The sequence below is a fragment of the Rhinatrema bivittatum genome, chromosome 3 (assembly GCF_901001135.1).
Source record: "Rhinatrema bivittatum chromosome 3, aRhiBiv1.1, whole genome shotgun sequence".
In the NCBI taxonomy this organism is placed as follows: domain Eukaryota; kingdom Metazoa; phylum Chordata; class Amphibia; order Gymnophiona; family Rhinatrematidae; genus Rhinatrema; species Rhinatrema bivittatum.
This window is the reverse complement of record NC_042617.1, coordinates 358559371-358577324: the sequence shown is the minus strand read 5'-3', so window position 1 is coordinate 358577324 and position 17954 is coordinate 358559371. Positions and strand designations below refer to the sequence as shown.

Sequence of the window (17954 nt, the reverse complement as noted above, 5' to 3'; positions counted from 1 at the left end):
TCTCGATTTGTTGTTTTTATTTTTTCGCAAATTCTATATTATAAGACTGAAGAGGGACCCTGCTTGGACACGTGGTTAGCGGCATACTGGGTATGCTCGGTGTGCCTGTCAAAGTTTCTAGAAACTTGACAAAGTTTTCCATGCCGGGCTTCATCCGATGATGTCACTCATATGTGAGGACTAACAGCCTTGGAGAACACCTGCTTTTACCATTTGGAGTTTCTTTCTTCTTTCTCTGTTTCTATGGCTTCATCTTGTAAATCTTATCTTGTATGGTCTTCCACAGTCTCCTAAAATGGCAACTATACAGACCAATCAGCTATTGATCAAGCTTCCCACAAACTAAAATAATAGTAAACATTTTACTTATCTTATTACTCGGGTTTTATACACTCTGAGTAATGAAATGGTGACCATCTTAAGGCATAAACTTGCAGCCATAGCAATTGTTTATGGAACGTACATGATCACACAATTATCTGGTTATGGTCGTTGTTAGAGACTACAATATATATAGTGTCTAGAAACGTAAAAGTCATGATAGTGTTTTGCCATTCAGCATAATTTATTATGGCTATGCAAACTCTGCTTTTCACTTATTTTGCAATTATAATTGCAGTTAACCCTTTCAGACCCATTCAAGGATTACTACAGAAGGTTCTTACCCCATACACATAGTTTCAGGGCACGGCAGCCTCTTGCTTTAGGGTTGGTACATTCCCAGGCGTCCAGTCTGCATAACCTGCAGGGCCTGGTGCCACTGGGTGTGCAAACCATGCAGTTGCACAGGGTGGCATACCTGAAGGGGGAGGGGGGCATCGGGAGCAGGGAGAGGTCTGTGCTACCACAATGGATCCAATCCCACCGGCAGTGGAAGAAGCAGGACGCATGTTCGGCCACTGGTGGACCTCATTCTATTGGCAGTGGAAGAAGCAGGAAGCTTATGTAGCTGCTGATGGACCCCATCCCACTGGCCGGTGGAAGAAACACAAGGCCCATGCAGCCGCCAGCAGGCTCCATCCCACTAGCGGCGTTAGACATAGGCAACCAGAACAGAAGACAAAGTCTGTCTTCCTGCAGCTTCTCCTCATGTGTTGGTCCCGCAGTAATTCAACACTTGCATTGCTAGCACTTCCTGTATTCTCATCTTGCGATGCACGCGATGAGAATACAGGAAGTGCTAGTACCACGAGTGTTGAATTATTGCAGGCCAGCATGCAGGAGGAGCTCAGAATGGCTGCTCTCCCCAACGAAAACGGTACAGGCTGGCAGTAGCAGCAGCAGAGAAGGAATGACCTGTGGACCCTGACTGCCTGGTCTGTGCGTGTGTGAGAGTGAATGGGAGGCTTCATGGGATTGGTGCATGTGGAGATGTGAATGGGAGGCTGCCTGGGATGGGTGGGGGTGTGGATGGGGGTGTATATATGAATGGGAGCCTGCTGTGTCTGTGTGTGCATCAGTGTATCCATGTATGTGAGAATGAGGGGGTTTGTCTGAGAGGGGAGTGTGTGTGTGTGTATAGTTTTATTTTTCGGGTATTATTTAATGTTTGTTCTGAAATATTTTATTGTTGTTTGACACATTTAAAAATAAAACTTTATGTGAGTTTTTAATTATTTGATCTTTTGTCATCTGTTTTTGGAATATTATTAGCATTTTTTTACTATTATGTATTTATTTCTTCATTTTATTGTTTGAGGAGTGGTGATAGTTCTGACTTTTTTTTGTTGCACTGCATAGAGTGTCTGGCTTTTTGTGGTTTCCAGTTCAGGTTTTGTTATATTTAAATTTCTACTTTATGGCTGCTCTGATCTGTATTTGGTTAGGTTCTGTTTATGTCCTGCATAAGCCCATACACACCACATGTTACAATAGGCCTATTACCATATGGGTTCCATGTATGTTTTTGCAGGGATTTCTGGTTGGTATTTCAGCAGTGCATGCAAATATAATGTGATATTTTACCTCAGAATACTGCACTTTGATATTTTTCATGTAAAATGTTATAAATGCATAACTCCTAACCGTGTGTGTGGAGCGGGCCAAGGAGAAGGTTGGGCGGGTGGAGGGGCGTTGTGCAAGGCTATAAATTTTGCCTAGGGCACCTGATACCCTTGCACCAATCATGGGTTCCTGGGGGAGGGTTCAGTTTTTAAAGTTTGTATCACTAGAGGGAGCTGGGATTTTTTTGGGTGGGCCCAGGACAGACCATGAATAAAGGGGGTGGGGGGCAGCGTAGTAATTGTTTGCACAGGGCAGCAAGAAAACTAACACCGGCCCTGATGACCTGAGTCAGTCTGGGACCTTGTGTAACTGCTAGAAGTTATGTTCCGAAATGGAATATTCCTTCACCACAAGCTGGGAAGCGGTCGTCTTCTGAAGACTAATCTTTCCCTTATTTAGTAAAGATGACTAAGGTCATCTCTCTTTTGAGTTGCAGGTTTAGGGTGAGCCCAAAGTACCTCTTTCTTACTCCAGTACCTGGATGACCCTAAAAAGTTGATAAGAGTTCATCTAACCTTTCAGGCTCTACTGAAGAGGATATGAGAGATTCCATACCCCATAATTCCTGTTGGCAAGAAGGCAGACATGAAAAATCATGTCCAGGCAGCTGATTTGACAAACCTCAGTTACCACCCCAAAGTGTGGTAGTTGAATTTACTCTAAAAAGGGCCAAGGTGTCACTCATGGCTTGGTGTCCTTGGAGGTAGCATTATTGGAACAGTATATAACAGTCCTTCATAGCGCCCTATCAGATCTATATGGCACAGTACTTGCATGTTATCCTATAAGGGGCCAAGGATTTTGCACAGTTTTTCCATCGATAAGCAGTCTGAGTTAGTCATGATCTTTGAGTGATGGACTTCTCCCTCATAGCTAGTAGGTTTCCGACAGGAAACCTGCCTTCTGACCTTTAAAAAGAAACTCAAGACATGGTTATTCGGTCGAGCCTTTCTGTGCGCCTAGACCAAAATTTACAGCTCCGAACTTTAATGTACTGTTTTCGTTACGCTTCACATAATCAATCATTAATTCACATAAATGTCATAATTTTCAGAAGTAATCTTAGAGATAGGCTATCCTAGCCACCCTCACTCTCTCTGTATATAGTATCCTATTGCATTTCCCCCCTCTTCTTTTCCAATCCCCAGTTGCTCGCCCTTGTTACAATGTAACTTTTGCCTCTGCCAATATCTGTCTCATATTAATGTGTTTGTTGGCTATGTTATTGTTAAAACTTTGTTCTATGTAAACCGAGTTGATTTGATCTGTATCAAGAAATTCGGTATAAAAAAGCCTTAAATAAATAAATAAAATAGAGTTTTGACTCTACTGAACATGTGTAGGAATTCCCGCACAGGAGTTGCCGCCCACTCTTCTCAGTCTTTTTTTTTTGTCCACACTGGAGTATGGATGGATTTCTCTCTCTCTCGCACAAAATTCTCCTCACCTTACTTTCTCTTCTCCCAGCTTTCCCTTGCTGTCTTGGCAGCCCCAGAAAGAGCATTTTTCAGCGCTACTCAAAATAAAACAAGAAAAAGAAATATTAATAAAAAGAAGAGAAAAGGATAAAAACTAACCGGCCTCCCCTTGGGCAGAGTTTTCTGTCTGACTTTGAATAGCCAGAAACTGGAGCAATTGTGGGGGCCATGGACATGTGGGAAACCTGGTAAATGCCCAGAAAGGCCCTGGAAGACCTTCAGTCAGCACATGCAAGAACACATGACCCACTTGTAATTCATGTGAAAATAGAGCGCCTGTTGTATAAGCAACTTAGTTTTCTAGATGAACCAATATTCTAATAAAACAATTTTTAAATTGCCAATAAATCAAGGAAACAGAAGGAAACCCAAATTTGTGGGTAGGTTATCAAGTTTAATAATAATACTAGATAGTATTATCAGGATGCTTTATATCTTCTAGTGTCTGTGATTATGCTTTGTTATAGGTGGAGGTAAACCATGGTGGACATGATTACTTTAATGTTCTTCCTAACAAGACCCTTGAAAAAACTTATATGGAGAATGGGAAACTTCTGGGAATAGAATTTACAACAGATGAACGTGTTTTGAATGGGACATCAGGTAAAAAATAACTTTTTTGATCTTGGATCATTACTGTGTTTTATTTACCTTTTTACAGGGCTTCTATGGAATTATTAGAGGAAATGTAAATATGACCTGTGATTTTTTTTGAGGTTCCCATTCTTAAGCTAGATCCCATAGAAAAATTAAAAGCAGCTGCAGAGCCGATAATATTTAGAATTTACTAATGTGGCTCCTTTGGAACATCTTAATCAGCAAATTAAGTTCATGAGTTAATATGTTTTTTTTCCAATTTTTAAGTCTATATGGGGAAAACTGCTGAGTAAATTGAGCCCTAAATCTCAGAATTTTCTGCATACAAAAATTTAGTATAAGTTCTGCTCCAAGATGAGCAGAATTCAGGGGAACATTAAACCTCTGTCTATTGACACAAGGTAGTTGTGCTAGAGTAGCAGAATAGTCATAGAAATATAGATTATGATGGCAGATATTTAGTCTGCCCAAAATCTCTTCCTTTTTCTTGTACTCTTGATTTTGTCTCCACCATGACTGGGAAGCTGTTCATGTGTCCATGTAGAAATATTTCCTTACTAGCTGCAGCTAATGAAATTCACCTCTTTTATTCCTAAAGTTAACATTAATGTTTGAAGAGCAGGCACGGAGCAGCACTTCTATCCTAAGCAACTTGTTGGGCAGACTAGATGGACCATTTTGGTCTTTATATGCTGTCATGAACTATGTTGCTGTGTTAAAATATTTGATTGCAATTTCAGCACTTTTCTGTTTTCTCTCTCTCCTACTTGTGCATTTTTCAATACCATGTGTAGTTTTCAAGGAGCGTGAATTAGTTCACGGCAACCCCTAGTGTTCACACGTAAAACAGCTCTAAGACAGAAGTAGCAACCAAGGGTATTCTATCTACATCTCACTAGATCTTCTATGTCAGTAGTCCCCAACCCTGTCCTGGGGGCCCACCAGCCAGTTGGGTTTTCAGGATATCCACAATGAATATGCATGAGAGAAAATTTGCATGCACCATAACATGTACATTTTCTCTCATGCATATTCATTGTGGATATCCTGAAAACCCAACTGGCTGGTGGGCCACCAGGACAGGGTTGGGGACTACCGTTCTTTGTTATGTAGATGGATGTTACTCAAGATTTCCCCCTTTGAGCCTTATCTATTCTTGCAGATACCGTAGTTTTTTGCACGGCACTTCCTGTTAGCAGGAACTTTGGCAAATGCATATTCCAAAGAGTCTGCTCTTGAGTTTGGAAAATGGCGGCAGCCGGCCTGGGCCTCTGGGATGCTCAGGTCCTCACTGGACTACCAGGGACCCAATAAGGGTACAGGGAACCACTTAAGACTACCAGGTATGACTGCAGCAGGGTGGGCTAGCGCAGTGTTTTCCACCTGGGGTGCTGTGACTGAGAGCCCATCCTGCAACTCGTCTTTTAAAAAATCAGGGAGATCACATGATGCCTAGAGAGGGATGGATGTAGCTCTCCCTCTCGGGTCCCGTTTCGGGCCTCAAGCCCCCCATCCTTAGCCATCAACTCACAATTTTAGCCAGCCAGCCAGATTAGAGACAGTGAGTAACCTCTAAGGGACATTTTTTTTTTATTCCCATGGCTTCTCGGATGGCAAAGAAGGACAGAGAAAGGGACAAGGTGCGTCATGCCGATCCCCCCTCCCCCCCCCCCCCCCCCCCCCCCCCCCCCCCCCCCCCCCCCCCCCCCCCCCCCCCCCCCCCCCGATGGAGGCGACACTGGGCCCTCCGAGATGGCGCAGCCAGCAGCGGACCTTGAAATTAAAACAGCTGTGGTAGATGCGCTCGCGCCTGAGTTCAAAAAAAGTTTGGCGCAGTTATCAGAGGTTTCGGACACCCTGGCTGGCTTTGAGGCGCGATTCGAGGATGTGGAACACAACGTTTCAGAGAACCAAGATGGCCTCGTGGCAGCTCAAAAGGAAATTCACGGCTCCAAACCTCACTACTAAAACATGAAGCGCGTATAGACGATCTCGAGAACAGATCTCGTCGCTCCAATCTGAGGTTTGTGGGCCTGCCGGAGACCCTTGACAAAGCGGGCCTCTCTGGCTTCCTAAAAACGTGGCTTCTGAGTGAGCTGGGCCTCTCCCCAGTGCATGGCCCGCTCTGCTTGGAGCGCGCGCGCACAGGCTGGGGCCTCCGCGACTGTCAGCCGATAAGCCCAGGGTGGTTATCGCCAAAATATTGAACTTTGCCCATAAAGTGGAAATTTTGTGCAGCATGCGCACGGGGAAGCACTTGACCTACAATAATAAAAAGATTCTGGTCTTCCAGGATTACTCCGCTGCGCCGGCGGCGCAGCGGAGGGCTCTTGCTCCTGCCTGCAGTAAGCTCTTTTCGTTGGAGGTCCGAGCAGTTCTTGTTTATCTTGCCAAGGTGCGTGTGCAGACCTCAAAACGGGGTGCGCTGGTTCACCGACCCCGAGGAACTCCAATTGTACTTAGCAAGCCTCTACAGTCTCTCTCTATTTTGTGGGGTCTTTGACCTTTATGCAGAGATTCTTCCTGGAGCATTAGCTTTGGTTATGGAGGCTTTCATGCTCCAAATCAAAGGGTTTTCTCAAAATACCTTTAATAGTGAATGCTTGCAGATTTGTCTATATCCATGTACATTTCATCTGTTACTAAGTGCTGATTTTATCCTGTTGTATGCACAGATGCTGTTTGATCCCCATCAAAATCATATTGTATATTTTCAGCTCTCTGGCTACTTCAGGCAATGAAGTGCTTTCTGCAGATGAATGCACAAAAGCTTGATGTTCACGTGCTTGGATATTAGTTCATTGAATTGGTCTATGAATGGAAACTGCGAAGTGCATTTAATTTTTCTATAAAGGCAAGATTAACTGAATGCACTGTTTCTTCATAACTGTGTTCTATTGCTGTCTTTTCTGATATTATACTCCATAGGTCCTGTATGTGCTACCTTGGCGTGTCATGAATAACATTAAGGTAGCACATAGTCTGCATAATGATCTGTCATAGACATTATATGACCGCAACTTGCACACTTCTTAAAGCTGCTGGTACACATTTCTCCCATTGCTAGAAAAATGGCTGATGTGAAAATTAAGCAATGCAATTTATGACAGAAACCCAACTGATACTGTGTAGCATACTGAGGCCTAAAGAAAAATGCTCGGGCTTGTGGCGTGTGAGAGAGAAAACTTGAAAATACCAAAAAACCTCAGTAGAACTGTCTAAAGGAACACAAGTGAGGAAGTTTAAGCAACAGAAAAGGCTGAAAATCCAGTGAAAAATTCACTGTGAAGATGAACTGTCCATGAGGAATTATGGACAAAAACGGGCGGAAGTGGTCCCTGTATGCCAGTGATGATGTGGAATGACTTACATGTATTCAATAGGAGCATGTAAAAAGCTCTGGAAGCTTCTGGAGAAAAAAAATCTATCCTGGGAACTGCAGATATTGCCTGTTGCGATCCCGGGTCGGCCCCGGGATCGGCGCCTACCCCATCGAGGTCCCGGCTCGTGTCCGCCTTCCCCGGGCCTCCGGGGACCTCTGCCGCCGCGTGCCCACCTCGCCCGGGCCTGCAGACTCCTCTGCCGCCGCGCTCCCGCTCCGTCGGAGCAGTCGGCGTCCTTCCGCGGCTGGCCCCTCCCCCTAGACGCGCGCGCGCGCGTCCCTGCTCTAAATTTAAAGGGGCCAGCGCGGGAAAACCTGATTCCTCCTCTGCGTGACGTCAGACGCTGCAGGGCTACTTAAGCCCTGCAGTTACAGGTCCCATTGCCTTGCAACGAGGTTCCCAGGGTATCCTGTTTCCAGTTGCTGCGTTCCTGTTATTCTCCTTCTGCCTGCTGACCCGGTTTGCTTCCTGACTCCGCTTTTGCCTCATCCTTGGATTTGTCGTCGTCCTCTGACTTCTGGCTTGACCTGGTTCTGTCCCCGACTCTGCCTTGCCTTCTCCTCGGTTTTGGTTGCCTATCGACTCGCTTGATCCACGGGACTCTGCTTCAGTTCTCCGTAGTTCTTTCTCCTCGTCTGGCTGGCCCCGAAGATTCTCCTAAGTCCCAGCGGCCGGGTCTCTACGGGCTCCTCCTGGGGGGACTCCGGCTTCCAGGGTGAATCTCCTAAGTCCCAGCGGCCAGACTCTTACGAGCTCCTCTCGGGGGAGTACCGACTTCCAGGGCGAAGATCTCCTACCACCGGGCCAGCCTCGCCTTCTCTTCATTCCTCTCCTGAGCCCTTGGTCGCATAGGGCCTTCCGTGGTTCTTCCTCTGGCCATCCGCGAGTCTGTCTTTGCCGCCTCCCGGTCGGGACCACTGCTGCGACCCTTCACAGCACTTCATCCTTCAGTTCCGATCGGCCCAAGGGTCCACGAAGCTAACATTGCCCATTTGCAGGGACTGTTAATATGCTTGTCCTCTGAGAATGACCTTGAAACCAGCTTGTGAAAGTTTTGGGTCTATGGATGTAGTCTGTGAAGGGTAATAGAACTCATACAGAACATTTGCACGGTGCTGTCTGTGCATGTTACTATATACAGTGCTTCTTAGTACAAGCTAGAATTTTACATGTAAGCATAGAAAGGTTTAGTAACTATACTAAATGGGACCCAGTCAAGAGTTACGAAAAGTTTCTTGTCAGTTGTTTCTAAACCTCCAACTTTGGATCAATTGTGTGTAATATATTTTTAAATTTTTAACCTTTAATGAGCAGTAATCATTTTACTTGTTTCATGCTAGGCTCCACAGATTTTGGAAACGTTACGTTTGTAGTTCCTGGAATCCACCCTTACTTTTATATTGGATCTGATGCGCTGAATCATACAGAGCAATACACAGAGGCTACAGGTGAGTGTTACAGGAGTGAGGTATTTCCAAGAGCTTAAGGAGATTTAGTTAAGGTATATTTTTATTCCAACTTATTCCCTACAGTATTTTTAAAACTTCCCTTATGCCATAGAGTGCTAGCAGGACTGTAGTCTGTAGAAAGCGAAGTTGCTTACTTGTAACAGGTGTTCACCATGGACAGCAGAACAAGTCAACCATACAAAATGCTTGTGGCTGAATATGTTGTCCTGCTTGTCCATGGAAAAGTTTTTCTACGTAGGCCTCTTACTTAAATACCCCTAAAATAGGAGAAAAACTATACAATATCATGGTTTCCTGGCAAATAGTACCCAGGTCTACTCCTGGGAGCTTGACTGGTATGGGTGTATTAAATTTAAAAATAAATTGAAAGGATACTTATGGGAATTTGAAAACTTGAAAATGAATCTGATTAACCCAGAATTATCTGTTAATTATGTCTTTAAGACCTTTTTTAACCTTGTTACAAAAAAAATGTAAAATTAAAACATAGTATGCTACATAGCAATGGCAGACATTCGTGTACAACTGTAATGGGACAAATCTGTGCTTTCCAGCTTGCTGTATTATATGCCCCATAGCCTTCCTACTTTAGAGCATCCTCCTCCTTCTCTGACTATATTTAAGTCCTGCCTAAAAACTTTTCAAGGTTGCATTTTAAATATTAATCCTTATTCTTCCTAATTTATTTATTTATTTATTTAGAATTTTTATATACCGAATTTCCTGTTAGGAAACAAATCAATCCGGTTTACAGGTAACAGCAAAAATGCCTCGGGACGGGAAACAGTGCCCTTGGCTTTACAAGAAACATATTAAACAAGGCTTTACATATTAAACAAGGCTTTACAAGAAACATATTAAACAAGGCTTTACATGTAACATAATGAAACAGTGACCACGGCAACACTCAAGCACCTGGTTTTGAAGAAGAGGTGGAGAAGCCAACTAACAAGTAATAAATATATAGGCTACCAACCCACAAAATGAAAACTGAATAATGATGTAGATACACAAACTCATCTCATTCCATGGCAGACCTCATACGGGGCATACGTATCGACACGGACCGCGTTTCGGCTAAACGCCTTCTTCAAGGGCCAACAATATGTGAAATTGAGAGTAGCAGCAGCATCGTTGACGGTAATAATTTCTTTCTCTGCAGAGAAAGAAATTATTACCGTCAACGATGCTGCTGCTACTCTCAATTTCACATATTGTTGGCCCTTGAAGAAGGCGTTTAGCCGAAACGCGGTCCGTGTCGATACGTATGCCCCGTATGAGGTCTGCCATGGAATGAGATGAGTTTGTGTATCTACATCATTATTCAGTTTTCATTTTGTGGGTTGGTAGCCTATATATTTATTACATAATGAAACAGTAATATGTACATGTAACATAATGAAACAGTACTAATCATAGGCTTGTTGATTTTGGCCATGTTTACTGTAATAGGTTTCAGGAAATTTGTCTTGTGTATGTTGACTAGATTGTAAGCTCCACAATACAGACTGTATGAGCACTTATAGAGTTCTGCATATATCTAATAATAGCACTATAGAAATAACTGGAAGTAACAAAGATGCAAAATGAAATACCAGTCCAGTTACTTCACTGTTTCTGTGTCATAAACATAGTTAAATATTTTGAAAGAAATTTTAAACAGTCCCTTCAAATAAAATCCTCAAATGGCTTATTTAAAAAGAGATGATGCTTTAAAATTTGAATAACTGAGGCAAAAAAACTGAAAACCTTTTGTTTCTTTTGACATAATAAATTAGCAAAGTGCTTAGATATATATACTAATGAAAACTTTCTGGTGTTGCCCGAATTGTCTGGTCCATAACAAATATTGTTTTATGTTACATAATTAACAATAAGCATATAGAAACTTAAGGAACCTTTTCTATAAACTGCATTGACAGTATATTAGATGTCTATCATTGCCCAACTCTAGAGAGCATTAAATAGCAAATGTTATAGAAGAAGGTTAAAAAGCACTACTTACCATCCTCCACTGAGAGAACTGACCAGTTAGTCTTACTCTGTTTCCTGTCTTTTAACCTGTTCATAATTCAAAATTGTGGCATAGCCACAAGAATGCCCTGGCCCATCTCCTTAGAGCTCAGACTCACACAATCGGGGCTGCTTGACATTAGAAGAAGAGGACTGTAGAGTGGCTGCCACAGTTCCCTTCCTGTGGTAGCCAAAGAATGAGAGGGCTGCCGCAGACCTTGTCGCACAGCAGCAGCAGACGAAGGGGTTGGTTGTTACCTGAAGTAGGTGTGTGTGTGTGTGCGCGCGTGTGCCTGAGAGACAGGGCTTTGCAAACAGAACATATTAGTGAAAATTACATGGCATTGCTCGAATTATCTGGTTTATAACTAATATAAAATTTCAGAACCAAACAAAAAAACCAGATTAAACTCTGCGCCCACATCAATTCCACTGCAATGCTCATCAGCCCTGAGCTCGCTGCCCGCACCATGACCTTTCACTCCTCCTCCCCTCCCAGGCTCCAATCGTACACCCATCACCCCCTCCCAGTGTAGTCCCCTTCTCCCCCTTCCCCCCACCCCCTATGCCAGCAAAATATCTGCTGCTGCTTGTAAATAATATTTGCACCGTTCTTGTTTAATCTCTGCTTCTCCCCCCCCCCCCAAGTTGCTTCTTCCCTTTTCAATGTTCCTTTTGTTACAAGTTTTATGTAAACAGATACGATGTTCCCACGAATACCGGTATATAAAAATGTTAAATACAAATAAATAAAAGTGAAAAAGATGAATATTCTTTTAATGTTTTAACAAAGTAAGAGAAGAGAGTGCGTGTGTTAGGAACCCTAGAAACAGGGCTTTGTAGACTGAGCATATTCTTTTTGCCCAGAGCACCTTCCACTGTTCAGGGTGGCACCTGGTGGCCACAGACACACAGGCTTTTTATTTGTGTGTGCTTCTATGTCTTTTTCTTCTTAATTTAAAACTAGATGTAGAGTAGAACATTTTCCATTTCTAAAACTTCACAGTTTCATAAAATTCATGAGTAACAATGAATAAATGCTAATGCAATTTTAGGCAAGCTTGTAATTTCAAGCAATTACATCACATTACGTGTATTTATTTTTCCCCAACCCCTAATCAAATATTTCAGTTCAACTACTTGGCTACTTCAAAAACTTAGAGAGAAGGTCTGATTGATTTATTCATTCATTCATTTTTAACGAAGTATGTCAAATAATATGCCAGATCAGATCACAAATCTATTTAGGGTTTCAGAAAATGTTTCTGAGAGAAGTGTATGCAAATGGAAAATATTGATAGAAAAAGTTCTAGGGACCCCACACCTCAGGTTAAAATTGTTTTATTGTAATTGAGTGAATAATAATGACATTTAACATTTTGAGAGCATCATTTTCTTTTGTTGCAGGGTCAAAAGAAGCTCAGTTTTATGCCCTGCGTACGGCTAAAGCTTTGGCAATGACTGCCCTGGATGTTCTATTGAAACCAGACTTGCTGGAGAAAGTCAGAGAAGATTTCAGATGTGTGGTGCTGATGGAAGGACATTTGGGTGGGATGGGGGAAGGCAGAGAATCAAGGAGCGGGGCAGGATGTGCATCCCGCTAACCAGTCTACAGCTAACGTTCTTGAAGTTCAGAAGTGTATGGGCTGATTCTCAGAATCTTTAAAGATTGAACTGTCGGAGGTAGCAAGATATTCTGTTTTGGCTAAAAAAAAAAATATTTGAATGCATTGGCCTTTAGCACACAATATGAAATAACTACTTCTGGTATTCATTTCCTTTAATTGACACTTAGGGTTACTGGCCCTGCTCTGAGGTCCAAATGCTTCTCCTTCCTTTTCGTTTCTTCCACTTTGCAACTCTTCCAGTTTTGACAGAATTGAGTTGGAGCTGTGCTTAGCCTTAGTCAAAATAGGAGAAGAGGCTTTGGGTATTTCTTCTAAATTGCGATTCATGCAGTTGGTCTAAAATTGTATGGAATCTAGGATAGTTTGTAGCCTCCCTACTGAAGGAAAAGCAGGCTTGTCTGATCACTGTGCATGCATGTCTTCCTAATAACCTTTGAGTTTGTCCCATGCACCACAACATTTTCAGGACATGGGGGGTGGAGAATGGAGACTTTCTGAAAGGGATGGGAGGTTTTTGGATGCACAGACATGAATGGACCATGGATGGACATGTTCCAGAAACTAGAAACCAGAAACCTTTTTAGTTCTGAGTGGATCTTCTACTTTGTATAATACTGTACTCCATTCTAAGAAAAGGTGACATTAACTTACAGGGAAAGTGATAGGCTTTGTAATCCTCAATGCTATCTAATTTACTTATTACTGAGAAAATACCACATAGTCCTGAACCTGAGGCTTCACCCTCCCTTACTTGTAGCTAAATATTTTCTATGTTTATTCCAGATCTTTTTGATATAACCCCAGCTAGTATATATAAAGAAAAGCCAAGACCAAAATTCTGAAAAGTAGGCATGCAGAGGGGTATTTATACTGAAAAGGGCAATATCTCCCCTCTGTGGCTGAACAGGCAGCCACTCAAAAGACTTGGCAGCTGTAGGCTGACCTCTATATACAGACAGCTCCATCTCTGAGAAATCTGTTTACTCGGTCGGTGGTTCCAATATTTCCAAAGTTTTTTTTAAGACAAAAAAAAAGTTTGTCTAATAGATGTTTGATATTCCACAGTAAAAATAAGCAAACGTACCAAAGGTAAACACTTTAACAGCACATACAAATTCCTTAGCAGAAGAAATTCATTCCTGACAAAAACCAGCCTTGTTCATTAATAAGGAACACATCAGTCCCTTCTCATCCTGCTACAGCAATCCAGAAATCTTAGGTTATATTCCCTTCCAGCAGATGGAAATAGCGCACTTGACTTTTTCTGTGACATCATCGCTACTACGCACTGGCAGTGACTGTTAAAGCCAGTGTGGTAGTGCAGCAGGGTTTTTTTTTTTTTTCATTTACCCTGTTTTTAAAGATTAAACAGATTAAAATGTGCAGTTAATACTGCACTTTCTTGGCTTGCTTTAGGCTGGGTACCTGAACTATTTCAGTGTAGCAAGCCATTAATTCATTGCTTCTGGCCCAACAAGGGGTTTTGGTATAGCCTAAAAGGAAATTTGAGCTGCTATTTATGATAGAGAAATTACTGACAATCCTTCAAACTCTCTCTCGAAACATAAAAAAAGGAAGTGGATACTCAGAAGGGAGGAATCAAAATATATTACAGGGACAAATGCTGCCTGATTTTCCATAAGGAGCTGTTTTAAAAGTCTTTCGCTATACATTTAAAGACTAAGCGAAGCCACCATTGTGTCACGTGGATACAGATGAGCCAAAGCTGCAAACAGCACACACTGCTCAGCTTGCCTTTGTGCAGAAATTGGTACAGAGGACTTCTCAAACTGAAAACAGACAAAATAAGCACTTTGGAGGCACAAATACAAATAATGAATTTACAGCAGTAGCAAGAAGCAACAGAGGAATCAGAGACAGTTCGTGTCATAATGCCTCTATTTCGCTCCATGGTGAGACCGCACCTCGAATACTGTGTACAATTCTGGTCGCAGCATCTCAAAAAAGATATAATTGCGATGGAGAAGGTACAGAGAAGGGCAACCAAAATGATAAAGAGGCTGGAACAGCTCCCCTATGAGGAAAGGCTGAAGAGGTTAGGGCTGTTCAGCTTGGAGAAGAGATGGCTGAGGGGGGATATGATAGAGGTCTTTAAGATCATGAGAGGTCTTGAACATGTAGATGTGAATCTGTTATTTACACTTTTGAATAATAGAAGGACTAGGGGACATTCCATGAAGTTAGCAAGTAGCACATTTAAGACTAATCGGAGAATTTGTTGCCAAAGGATGTGGTTAGTGCAGTTAGTGTAGCTGGGTTCAAAAAAGGTTTGGATAAGTTCTTGGAGGAGAAATCCATTAACGGCTATTAATCAAGTTTAGTTAGGGAATAGCCACTGCTATTAATTGCATCAGTAGCATGGGATCTTCTTGGTGTTTGGGTAATTGCCAGGTTCTTGTGGCCTGGTTTGGCCTCTGTTGGAAACAGGATGCTGGGCTTGATGGACCCTTGGTCTGACCCAGCATGGCAATTTCTTATGTTCTTATGTATCTAGACCAGCAGCCATTTTGAAAACAGCTTCAACATTTCACCACACTGTGCAGCAGCAGACACTAAAAAGTCTTGATCCACTGATTTTAATGCCAGAAAATCAGCATACTATGGAAGTAGGAAGTCAAAAAAGCTTTCCTAGTACCCATGAAGTAACACTGTCATTTTTCAAATTTCTTTGCCAGGCATTCTGTGCTTTACAAAAACCAGGGGAAAGATTAGAATTGCAATTTTAAAAGCACAAAAATCACCAACTACTTCAGGCCAACCCCGAAAAAGACTTAACATTAGTCCAGAACCCGGTGGTATAGTTTTTTTCACAATCCAATGAATCACTGTATATGTATATGGAGGGGGTAGTTGTGGATCACTAGAATAAGAGGAAATTTAATTCAGAAGGAGTTGAGGATTCAGTAATCTGACTCTTAAAGATGAGCTTTCCTCATTCATTTCATAGGTAATTTCCTCTCAGAATATCCAAAAATAAAATATAGGAGACTCCTGACTGGGATCCAATTATTAAAGGAGTTCTGAAATTATCAGCTGCTTTTCTCATATGCTCTTAAATAGAAAACATGGTATATCTACAGAATTTACCTTTTTGGTATTGTGTCTTTTTTGAAAATATGGATTCCAGAATTGGATATAGTTGTGTGTGTGTTCCCTTCAAATATTGCAAGTTCTAGTTCATATTGCTTATCCAGTCTGTATTAATTTATTGAATTGGTTAGGATATTTGTATGCTTTTTTAATTACACCTATTTTATTCTGGTTTACAATATGGACATTTTGATTCCTAATGAGCTACCTTGTAAAGTGTATGTTCTTGTTTCTTAAAAGACTTTAGAAAAGATTGTGTGAAGAATATTATTGAAACATCTTGAGAAGAAGCATGGCTGTAAAATTCCAATTTGCGCTTATGACTGTAAATCCTGCCCGTAACTTTGATTTTTCTGTGGATGGAACCCCTTGAAATCAATGAAAAAATGTTGAAGTACCTCTTCATGGCTACTCTAATAATTTAGTAACTAAGCTTCTGGGAAAATCCTTGGATTATAGGTGCAGTTTCCTTTTTATAAAGGATTAGGCATCACAACTTTAAGTTGAAAGTGCAAAAAGGACTTCATTCTTTTTTTAATTTTTTTTTTTTAAAGTAAGAAACACATCTTGTGTTACAGATTTATTGTACACTCTTGTACAAATACTGAGTGCCTTTTCTAGGTTGTGATGCTTCTGATACACAGTACTTTTTAGGACGGTAACATATTTGGCATTTTCAATAAACTAAGAAATATAGATTTTTTTTTAAGAAAACATACAGTAAAAACATACAAGTCAAGGTTAGATATAATTTGATTGCTCCAACTTTAATTTTTGCTGCTGCTACTACAACTTATTTCTATAGCAGTCTAGACACATGCAGTGCTGTACATATATTTTGGGGAATAGAGCATGGTGTGCTGGGGTAAGGATGGGACTAATTATTATAAAGCCAGCCATTGAAGTTGGAATAGAAGACTGCTAATATATAGACCACGCAGCAGTAAGTGAGATGCAGTTGCCTTGGGAAGATAAGTGTTTACCTTCATTTCAGAATTGCAAATAGCTGATTATGTGAAAATGGAAAAGAAGCTTGCTAATGTTTGAGATACAGAAGGTCAGGGCTTAATTACTTTTCTGATTAAAATGTATAATGCAGATTTTCACAATTCACAGGATTATCCCAGCATGCTTTTCCAATTGGTGTGTAATTGCTCTGTTTCACAACAAAAAATCATTTTAGGCTGACATTTAATTCATGAAAACAATCAAACAGGCTTTAATAAGAATGTCAAAATGGTTCAAGGTATACCTAACAAAACTACTCAATAAGTGACAGGCTCTGTACCTAGGCCATAGTGCAAAGCACTGTACTAGGGCTGGGGCTGTGCATATAATGGAGTTGGTGCACTGAAATCTGGCGGGAGAGGGAAGTTTGCGATAACTGTTGCTGAGGATTTGCCTTGGGAAGGTAAGGGATAAAGATGGTAAGAGTAAAATGTAGAAATTTAAATTTAAAAAGTGATTAGAAACTTGTAGATTTTGGGATTCCTATGGTTTCATTCCTGGACACTGCATATTGCTGCTTGCTAGAGACAGCTGTGTGTTCACATCTACAGGACTTGCTGGCATTTTGTACTGCTTCTGTTTCCATTTTTCCTATAATACTGCTGAGCAACTCTTCTGCATAATTTAACACTCAGCGGAAGCTGCATGTGATGCCAGCAATTCTTGCAGTTGTCATATGCAGGAGTAGAAAGATTGCTGCTGGTGCTCTATAGCTTCTTACTCTTTTATATATGAGAGAGAGAGAGAGATGCACAGATTAAAGGCAGGCTTTTCAATAATGTTAAACATAAGGGATCATAGGACATAGCAGAAGGTAGGTGGAAGGTACGCAAAGGGTGTTAACAGGTGAGAGGAAAGGGAAAGGATCAGAATGATGTCTGACAAATTGACCTGTGGGGGTTAAAGATTAAGGCTGCTTTAGTGGGGAAGGGTAGAGGAGAGATTAAAGGGTGTATATGGCATGGAGGAAAGTGAGAGTCCACTTTTTCTACTGGCCCCCATCTCAAGAAACTAGGCCCTTTCCCCTCTGCCTCATAACCCCATTTTATTTCTGAAGGCCCACTAGGGCAATGCTTCCCAAATATGTCCCAGGGATCCCTATAGCCAGTTGAGTTTTCAGAATATCCACAATGAATATGTGTGAGATAAACTTACATATACAGGGTTTCCAGTGCATGCATGTTCATGGCGGATTTTCTGAAATCCCAGTTGGCCGTAGGTCCCCATGGCAAGTATGGGAATCCCTGCACTATGGCGTGTTGG

General features: G+C 41.6%; 1 protein-coding gene across 1 annotated transcript in view; it reads left to right on the top strand.

Moving 5' to 3' along the window:
- PM20D2 (peptidase M20 domain containing 2) overlaps positions 1 to 12651 on the top strand; it is a 72447-nt gene extending 59796 nt beyond the window's left edge. The window contains exons 5-7 of the mRNA XM_029595424.1: positions 3950 to 4085; positions 8803 to 8910; positions 12352 to 12651. Coding sequence (XP_029451284.1) covers positions 3950 to 4085; positions 8803 to 8910; positions 12352 to 12548 — 441 coding nt within the window. The 3' untranslated portion in view covers positions 12549 to 12651. The remainder of the gene's footprint in view (positions 1 to 3949; positions 4086 to 8802; positions 8911 to 12351) is intronic.
- The last annotated feature ends 5303 nt before the right edge of the window (positions 12652 to 17954 follow it).